Source organism: Micrasema longulum, unplaced genomic scaffold (assembly GCF_059751315.1).
Source record: "Micrasema longulum isolate JH-2025_06_02 unplaced genomic scaffold, ASM5975131v1 h1tg002224l, whole genome shotgun sequence".
Taxonomy (NCBI): domain Eukaryota; kingdom Metazoa; phylum Arthropoda; class Insecta; order Trichoptera; family Brachycentridae; genus Micrasema; species Micrasema longulum.
The window spans coordinates 172,238-182,291 of NW_028279384.1; the positions used below are offsets into that span (position 1 = coordinate 172,238).

Genomic DNA, 10,054 nt, shown 5'->3' on the forward strand with positions numbered 1-10,054 from the left:
AAAAAATATTTAGAACGAAGAAAAAATTTTAAAATACATTATTAAAAAACAAATGGTTGCTTACTTCTGCAGGGGAGAAGCGAGGGGGACGCGGCCGTAGGGTTCAGACCCCTCCTTCCCCCCTCCTCGTTTCTCCCCTGCAGAAGTAAGCAACCATTTGTTTTTTTCTATATTTTATTTTTTAAGATTTTAGTAGTTCTAAAAAAATATTTTAATGTGCCAATATGTCTTTTTGCTCATACTGATCATCGTGGTTTCGGATGTGACAGGGTTTAAAGAACATCCTGTATGTATACAAATATATACATACAGGTTGTTTTATTTTTATATTTATATATATATATATATATATATATATTATATAGTTTATGGTAAAAAACTGACATTTGGTATATCTATTCTTTATATCCATGGAAATTAAAATATTTTTAGTCTATGACAAAGATTTATAATTTGACTTTTCGTAAACTTTTTCAGTAAATTTTGTGTTTTGTGTGTTTAATTTGAAGTCATTTGCAGTTTTGTCTTGTGGTTTTGCGCTATACACAGGTGGATTTGTGTGATTTTTGGTTTTGTTACTACACTTCACTACCATACATTAAATGACAGCTAAGTAATTCGGTAAATCTAAGATGCCTCCGACAATCCAGACCGGGACCAACGCTCCCGATAAACGACCGGGAAGAGAAGGAGAGCGCAAGTAATGCACTTTGTAATAATATACAATGCTCTAAAGTAATTCAAACTAACCGGTTTAACGTAATTAATATGTGTTTCTTTCGTTTTTCAGGTCTGAGCTGGTATGCCGCGTGAAATACTGCAATACACTTCCAGATATTCCGTTCGATTTGAAGTTCATCACTTATCCTTTTGAATCCACTCGCTTCATTCAATATAACCCCACGTCTCTGGAGAGAAATTACAAGTACGAAGTTCTGACGGAGCACGATCTCGGAGTCAACATCGACTTGATCAATCGCGATATTTACCAGACCGATGGCTACGTGCACCTGGACCCCGCTGACGAGAAGCTGCTGGAGGAGGACGTTCACACTCCGCAAGACTCCAAGAGGTCACGACATCACGCCAAGAGCGTCTCGTGGCTGCGAAGGTCCGAGTACATTTCCACCGAACAGACCAGATTCCAACCGCAGAGTATGGAGAAGGTAAAATATATTTTTTGTAAAATCATGCAACTTTTGATTTTTTCAAAGTAAATAAGCTAAGTATTTTTAGGCGTTGCTTAGTAGGTGAAATAATTCAGCCAGTTTAATCTCACACACATCAATAAAGATATCAACTTTCAAAAGTCAAGAGATGGAAGAGTCGAGGAAATGTGGATGTTTAAACATAGTCAGAATGGTGAATGTTACACGGAGTGTAAAGTGGATACTTAAACCAGACTAGGAAAAGGACAATAGACCCTGTAAACTGTATACCTAAAACAGGGACCCTTCGAGTTCCAGTATCGTCTATCATCTTGTTAACCTTAATAATAACTAATAAGTTAAGGAATGCTGTCTTTGTTTAGTTTTTTATTGTTAACTTTTTGTGCTGTAACATGTTCACTTAATTGCCATACTTACTAGTTCTTTGCTCGACGTATTATTATTGTTTTTTTAATTTTTTATTGTAGACTTTTAAAATCATTCTTATGTTGCTGAAATTCCACTCGTCGATGCACTTTGTATCTACAAGACTTTTTGTGATGTTAGCTATTGTATTATATAAATCATATAATGTAAATGTTATCAACTATCAATTATCTAAATTTAGTATTATTTCTTGAGGCAGAACTTTCCACCCATCCACAGATCTGCCATCAATAAAATGTTTAGCTGGATTGAAGTTGAACATTAGCTTCTCTAATTTCAGGCATTATCTTCTCAAATGCGTATTCCGGCTAAATTCGAAAATTTAATTTAGATTTTTGGTTTTCACAAAGAAGTATTTGGCAAATCCTTACAAATGTCTATGTCTTCAGGTTGAAGCGAAGGTGGGCTACAACGTGAAGAAGAGCCTCGGTGAGGAGACCATGTACATGGACCGAGACAGCCAGATCAAGGCTATCGAGAAGACCTTCCAGGACGCCAAGGTGACCTTGGACAAGCACTACAGCAAGCCGGGAGTGACTGCGGTGGAGGTCATGCCCGTGTTCCCCGACTTCCTGACCTGGCGCTACCCGTGCGCGCAGGTCATCTTCGACTCCGACCCCGCTCCGCAGGACAAGAACATCTCCGCACAAATCGAGCAGATGTCGCAGGCTATGATCAGGTACACTTTCATAACCATCTCAATTTATTCAGCTTTTTTTATAAAGAAAATAAATACTAACATTCTTACAATTTACCCAAATATTTCAATTTTGGGCGCCATTTTCAACGAGTTGTCAATAACTCACTATTAGAAAAATGGAAATCAAGTTGGGGTAGAGTGGGATTCGAACCTCTGACTTCTGATCCATGAGTCCGCAACGCTAGCTACGGGACCACAACCTGATTCACAATTCATTTGCCCGACAATACTTACCATTACTCTAAGACTTATATGTTCTTATTAAGATTATTCATAGAATGACAATGAATTCCCACTGAGAATTTTCACTAAGAAACTTGAATGTTTTGTTATTTACAGACTTTTTATAATTTTTGATGAATATGAACAATGTTTATTTAATTAAAGTTAAAATAAAACAACTTTGTTTTTAACCACTTTATCATTGTTATTTTTTGTCACCATTCCTACTGATAATAGTCTCCGCACGCGCCTGTTTCACAATTTTGATTTTATTAATGATGATTTATTGTACGACAGAGGTGTGATGGATGAGAGCGGCGAGCAGTTCGTGGCGTACTTCCTGCCCACCGACGAAACGCTGCTGCAGAGAAAGAAGGATGTGACCGAGGGAGTGGCGTACGCGGACGACCAACACTACGAGTACAAGATGGCTCGCGAGTACAACTGGAACGTCAAGAGTAAGGCCTCCAAGGGCTACGAGGAAAACTACTTCCTGGTAATTATAACACTCCAATTCTATCCAAACATCGACAGTCCGACCGAGTCTTTTTGTTCATTGAAAATAGTAAGATATTCCACTAAAGCTTGGCATGTATGACCCATGAGAGTACACCGGAACCCCTGTTTCCTGCAACAAGTGTTTCTCGTATAAAAATCAATTGGGGATTTTAAAAACAGAAATTGTTTTCTATTTGTTATACCTTATTTTTATTAGGAAATATGACATGACAACAAAATACAGAAAAACTCCATTATTCCGAACTCTTGTCATCGTTGAACATTAAGTAAGTTTTTGATGTGATTCCGATTCGCTGTATTATTTCAAAACCAATAAAAATATGATTTTAGAGTAAATTTTGTATTTTTTTTTCAAAACATTGCCTTGATTTAATGGTTAATTCAATTATTTGAATTTCTGCATATCGTAAAACGTCTGACATTCTTTAATTCAGATAGTTGGAGTTTTACTGTACTTCAAAAATCATAACAAAGATCATATATAATATGCCAAGTAAGTAAAAGAGCGATATGGGAATTCTAATAACGAATAATATAATTATATTAATATTGCACATTGTCAAATGAATGTTCAAATTTGTTTTGAATTTAATTTTTGGACCGTGTTATTTTGAAACCGTGTAAAATAGGGTTCCAGTGTATTTAAATCGTACAATGAATTTTTCTGGGTTATTGAGCCGTGTCGTTTGTACTCTTTTCCGACGTTTCAGATCGCATTACAGCATCCACCATCAGCATTCACGATCAGAAGTGACACTCGAGCAGTGTTAGCTTACGGCGTTTGTACTCGTATTCTGCCTTTTGGAAAGTGTAACCTCTAAGTAAACCTTTGATGTTTTCTCTTTCAGGTGATCCGCAATGGCGCGGCGTACTACAACGAGCTGGAGACGCGTGTGCGGCTGAGCAAGCGAAGGCAGCGCGCAGGGGCAGGAGGGGCGGGGGGGCCGGGAGGCACCCGGCTCGTGGTGAGCCATCGACCTCTGGCGCTCAACGAGCACCGCATGCAGCGCCTCAGGGAGAAACAGCTGGAGCCCGCACAAGAGGTCGAATATTATTTATCCATTTGATAATCATTCGCGAGTTCTATTTGTTAATGCATTTATAATTGCAAAACATTTGGTAATATAGGCTTGTAATATGTAAATCAAATTTACTCTGAAATTATACCAAACTCAAATTTATTTTAACCGTAAATAGAGTATATATTCAACCACTAATTTTTTCCGCACATGCAGGATGTGTTTTAATCTATATACAATTATTTTTTCAATCAAAAAATTTCCAAAAACAAAACAAAATCGAGCATTTAAAAAAAAAATAATGGAAGCTAAGATTTCTAATGATCCATGCGCATTGTAGCTGCAAGACGTGTTGTAATCTAGCTCTTATATGGAAACGGGGATCTAAAATCCCAACCGTCTATGCGCTGGTTGAAAAGGCTTTAAAATCCCAAATATTTATCAAAGTTTATTATGAATTTTCATAATGCAGAAAAGAATGAAAAATATGCTAAAACAGTTTTAAATGAATGCTGTTTTAGTTCTTGAGAAAAAATGAGACCTATAGCAGCGTCCAACTTCGTTTAGACCACGGGCAATTTTTTCTTTATCAAACATTTCGGGGGCCAAAAAGGATAGGTAAATTTCATCAAATGAAAATCGGTTAATGTTTCTTTAAAATTTATTTTATTTATAAGAAAAAAATAACACAAATAGTGATAATATTGTAATTGTTTTTTTTCAAGCTGGAAAAATTAAATAGTATATTTCTTTGTTTTGTTCTCTTGAAATATTTTCAAATTTTAATGTATGATGGGTAATTCTGAACACAATTTTCTTTCACCAGACATATCACGTCAAATATTAATTCTGATGAAGTCTTGGTCCCCAATGTTTGATGAAGAATTTGCTGTAATATGTACAACTCGCGGGCCACCAGTGTTAGACAGCGCTGTCCTATAGGATGCATTGCCAAAAAAAGGGGTTAATGTTGTCCCGATGAATTAATGTTTTATGGATTTATCATTAGAATTATGTTTTTAAATTGTTATTCTAGCATTACCGGTGATCAAGCTGGAAATTGGTTTGTTATTTTTATTTTTATTGGTTTTAGGATGAGGAAGATGAAATGGAACAAGACGAGGAAGAGGAACAAATTGACACAAATGAAAAAGAAAGGTAATGTACATTTTTGTCCTGGCGAATGAAAAATTCAGTTTTCGATGACTACTTTGAGGTAAAAAATCCTGAAAAAGGAAATAAACAGGGATAAGTCCGCCCCGTGTAGAGGTTGGTGCATTCGCCTACCAAGCTCGAGGTCCTGGGTTTGATTCCTGGTAAGCCGGACGTGAAATATAGGTTCTCTGCTGCAATATTTCAGACACCTAAAGCGCAATACTGATTTCTTTACCTGTAACATATGATCGAGATACGTTGCATTTATTTCTAAAATATCACACAGAATATATCATCGGTTGACGGGTAATGTCACTTTATGTCACTAAGTTTTAGTCCATTAACCCAATCATGATAACGATTTTTTCTTCGAATTTCATGCTGAAATTTAAAAAAATATTTTATTGAAGTAACAAAATTACTTTTTTCAAATTTAAATAAAAAAAAAATTGCTTTCCCACACTCTGGGAGCCTCCAGAAAAAAACAGATCCATATATCATACCCTCACCCCACCTTCAAAGGTGCCATAAGTAAAATAAATACTGTATATTGAGTTAAATATGACATTTAATAAATTGAATTTATATGTAAATGTTTAAATGTAGTATACTTCGACAAACTGCAATAACTAAAAAGTTCATCAAAACATATTTATTTATTTATAAAAACATATTATATATAATAAAATACCAGAAAAAACTAAACTAAAGACTCGGGCAAACTTTTCAAAAGATGTAAAAAATATTATTTTGTACAACAGAGTATGAATAAAAAATGTATCTATTATTTTTGTAAAATGAATGTAATAATCCGTAAGGGTTAAAAAATAAATTTTCAAATAAAAAAAAATTATCAATATGTTTTTTTTTGAGTGACACGGTATCACCCAAAAAAGAAACATATTGATAACAGTGACCGTGAAAACCTTCCCACCTATATTCATTATGTTTCGAACTTAACAATTTAAGGTATTTTCGAATAAGTAATTGTTATTATTGGCTATATAAATGCAGTATATTTCTATCGAGGACATTGTTTTATGTCAATATCTTCAATGTAATTATCTCTCAGCTTAACGCATTGTAGTTTTGGCTCTCTAGATAATTCTAAATAATCTATCTAAAATAATTTATTTTGTTAATGTTTTTACAGAAATAGTTAGTAAATTTCATTAACTTTACAAAATAAATTACTGTAGGATTTATGGTTTACTAACTTTATTCTTCTTCTTAGTGGTGGGGTCAGTGCCATGCAAGCTCCTGGCGTCACTGCGACCTGTGAAGATTCGTTGTGGCGGGTCCCCGTGAATAGAATTACTTACCTACTCTGTTTTCACATTTTGTAAAAAAATCTCATTTTTTTCAACACTGAAATTGCAACTCTGCTCACGTGGTTACTTAAAGATAAATTCGTGGCAACTAAATTTTAAATTGTGTATGCTAGTACATGCATTGAGACTAGAAATAACTATTAACTGCGTGAGTCACAAGACAATTCAATATAACGGATAGTCTGCTAATGCTTTTTTAAGTTCCACATGGAACTCTTGTCGTGGGATGGGTTAAGCGATCCAAAACAGCGGTTCAGGATTGTATAATTTTACACCCTTCAGTTTTGCAAGAGATTCTTTAAAAATAGATTTTAGTGATATAAAGTCATTTTACCATAAATCTATACTTTATGAGTTTTTAGATCAATTGATTAAACACTTTGATGAATTTTAGGTCTCGCAGTAAATCTCACTCTCCCTCCGGTTCTAAAGAAGGGTCTCCTGATAAGTCTCCGGCGGGATCCGCAGCCGGCTCCCGTAGGAGTTCTCGCTCCCGGTCCGGATCCCGGTCCAAGTCGAGGTCGCGGTCGCGATCCAAGTCGGGTTCCAGGTCGCGATCGGGATCCAGGAAGAGCTCGGTCGGCTCCAGAGACGGCTCCAGGAAAGGCTCGGCATCCCCGAGGTCCAGAAGTGGCTCCAGAGCGACCTCGAGGTCCAAGTCTCGATCCAGATCGAAGTCCGGATCCCGGTCGAGGTCGAGATCCGCATCAGGATCCAGATCGAGGTCGGGGTCACCCGCTAAATCGAACGCCAGCGGAAGGAAGTCGAGGTCTCGGTCACCGAGTGGGTCTGAAAAGTCGAGAAGTCGATCCAGGTCGGCCAGTGGCTCCAAACAGGTGATTTTCAAAACTATAGAATAATCCTTAAGTCTAGTACTATTAGATCATTGATTTGTGTGTTCTTCAGATTAAAGATTAAAACCTGTCACATCGAAAGTTACAATGGTTGGTATGAGCATGAAGACATATTGCCATATTGTTTTAAAATAATCAGAAGCATTTCTAAAACACTACAGTGATGCTGATGCTTCTATAGCTTTTTAAGTAAAATTTATTATAGAAATAAAACACGAGTGATACTTTAATCCACAAATTTGGAATATCCAGTGACCGGTTACAATACGGTTTAGATACCAGTCTCGAAGATGTCGCTAAAGCGATGAAACCGGTCACTGGATATTCCAAATTTGTGGATTAAAGTATCACTCGTGTTTTATTTATATAATAAATTACAATGAACTTCCATCAAGAATTTTCACTTACAAACTTAAATGTTTTAAGTAAAATATTGAACTTACGTTTGAGCACCCGATGACAAATTGCTTTTTGGCTTAATGAGACTTGTTTTTTTGTAGTTTTTTGTAAAAAAAACTATGTAAATTATGAAGGGGAGAAAACGGGAGTGTTCAGATCGGAAAGAATTCAGATCCATCCCGCCTGCTCTCCGCTCCACAAATCAAAGCGATTGAGAATGAAAATCTTTCTTAGGATTTTATGACCATTCAGACGCTAACAAATGATGTACTTTTTATGGGTTTTATGCTGTGTGTTCTTTGCACTCCGTACCGTCCATCGTCACGGCTGATGGATGCTCCAATTTGATTTGAATTGCTACGTTGGCAGAGAGTATGAACATCATATAACACAATAACCCAGAACAACTCAATTTACAAAAGAAAAACTCCTTTTGATGTATTTAAACACTTCAGTTTTAAGCACTTATTAATACATTTTTATGTATGTATCGTTTTTTTATCAGTAAAATGAAAAAAAAATTTACATTGCCACTGTGAAATGTTTGTAAATAATATCTTCTTCCAAGTCGGTCTCTCAATGCTGAGGATTGTGACCACCAATGAACACTTCTGATTAGTCTGTTCCACACCGGTCTGTCCTCAGCCCGATGAACCGACACATAAAATTTTAACTCCGCAACCTCCTTTATTTGGTCAGTCCATCTATATGGTATTCTAACCCGGCTTCTCCTACCTTCGACTCGGCCAGACATCATTGCCTTTTCTAGATTGTCCGGCTCACGTCTAACAATATGTCCAAAGAAAAACAGTATCCTCCTCAGACACACCACTGACAGACGAGTTGTAATATGCAGCTCTTCCAGTATCGATGCATTCGTCCTTCTGGCTGTCCAAGGCACACGCAGCAGCTTTCTCCAACACCACATCTCGAATGCATCGATCCTCTTCCTCTCGTAGGCACGCATTGTCAACGCATTGTAAATCATATATTATACATGAATTATTTTTTTTTCTACAGAATTATATGACCATATCTTTTTTTTTTTTTTTTTTGATTTAATAGCATAATTATACATTTTTACAATTTAAAAAAATTTCACTTGTTATATTTTTACTAAAACTAAAATCCCACCAAGCCACTTTTTGTAGCTTGTTGGTGAAGATTATATTTATACTGACTTAATAATATTATTTACATTTATAAAAACAATGAATTACATATAAAAATTAACAGCCGGAAAGATCAGAATAAACATGTTTATACAAATAATAATATATAAATTTATTTTTTAAATACAAGAAAATACATGAAAAAATAAAATATTTATACCTAAGCTACTATTCATATATAAACTCTTGAGCGAGTAGCCACTCTCTTATTTTGCTCTTGTTACATCTCTATGTAATTTTGGAAGCAACTTTGTGATTTAACACATTCGTAGACACTTTTCCCATAGGATTCACTCATACGGACTAGACATATAATATTGTTTAGAATATTTTACTTCCGATTGGACCATAGCTGGTGATGTGAAGTAAATCTTATTTTACTAACATACTGGGAAACTTTTGTTGCCGATTATATTTTATAGGGACACAACATCTCTTCCTACCATTTAGTTTTTTATTATTTTGTCTTGAGGTTTCACGTAGGCTATAGCCGTCTTTTCACTACCAATGTCTTTTGGACTGACAGCCATAGCCGGCATAATCAAAAACGTGTTAATATTATATCTGGCATTTTCAGCTCCTGAAAAACAGCAACATTTAATACATATCTAGAAATTTATTGGTTTTGTTTTATATTAAGTAAATAGTTAATTGTTGTTATTTTAGGGATCTGGAGGTTCTCGTAGTGGTTCTGCTTCGTCTAGATCGTCTGCCCGCAGCGGCGATGACTCGGAATAAGTTACTCCCAACATGTGCATCTCTAATACCAATTATAAACTTTAATACAATAAATTAATTATAAATAAAAATGTTTTCATCAATAGTTGAGGACCGTTTTTTCAAAACCACACTGTTTGCTGAAATTGAGGACACCGGTGGAAGAACAACCTAATGTCCATTAGGTTGTTTATCCGGCCAATGCATATTTAGTAAACTGCATGTCTTGGCTATCACCATACAACAAAATAGTCACTCTAGGTTGTAAACAGATGTTGCGGCATGCAAAAATATCAACACGCCTCTCAACTTGGTCCCGGTTTCAGTAAAGAAAATGTACAATTTGACTCATTTTTAATCATTGAAGGACT

At 35.7% G+C, this 10,054-nt stretch overlaps 1 protein-coding gene across 1 annotated transcript; it reads left to right on the top strand.

The window, feature by feature from the left end:
- Positions 1-410: 410 nt before the first annotated feature.
- On the top strand, positions 411-9,758 carry atms (RNA polymerase II-associated factor 1-like protein antimeros). Its single transcript, XM_088239688.1, has 8 exons — positions 411-700; positions 791-1,166; positions 1,985-2,274; positions 2,815-3,013; positions 3,885-4,079; positions 5,149-5,213; positions 6,936-7,377; positions 9,633-9,758. The coding sequence occupies exons 1-8, from the start codon at positions 633-635 to the stop codon at positions 9,702-9,704; spliced, it is 1,707 nt and encodes a 568-aa protein (XP_088095814.1). The 5' UTR covers positions 411-632; the 3' UTR covers positions 9,705-9,758.
- The last annotated feature ends 296 nt before the right edge of the window (positions 9,759-10,054 follow it).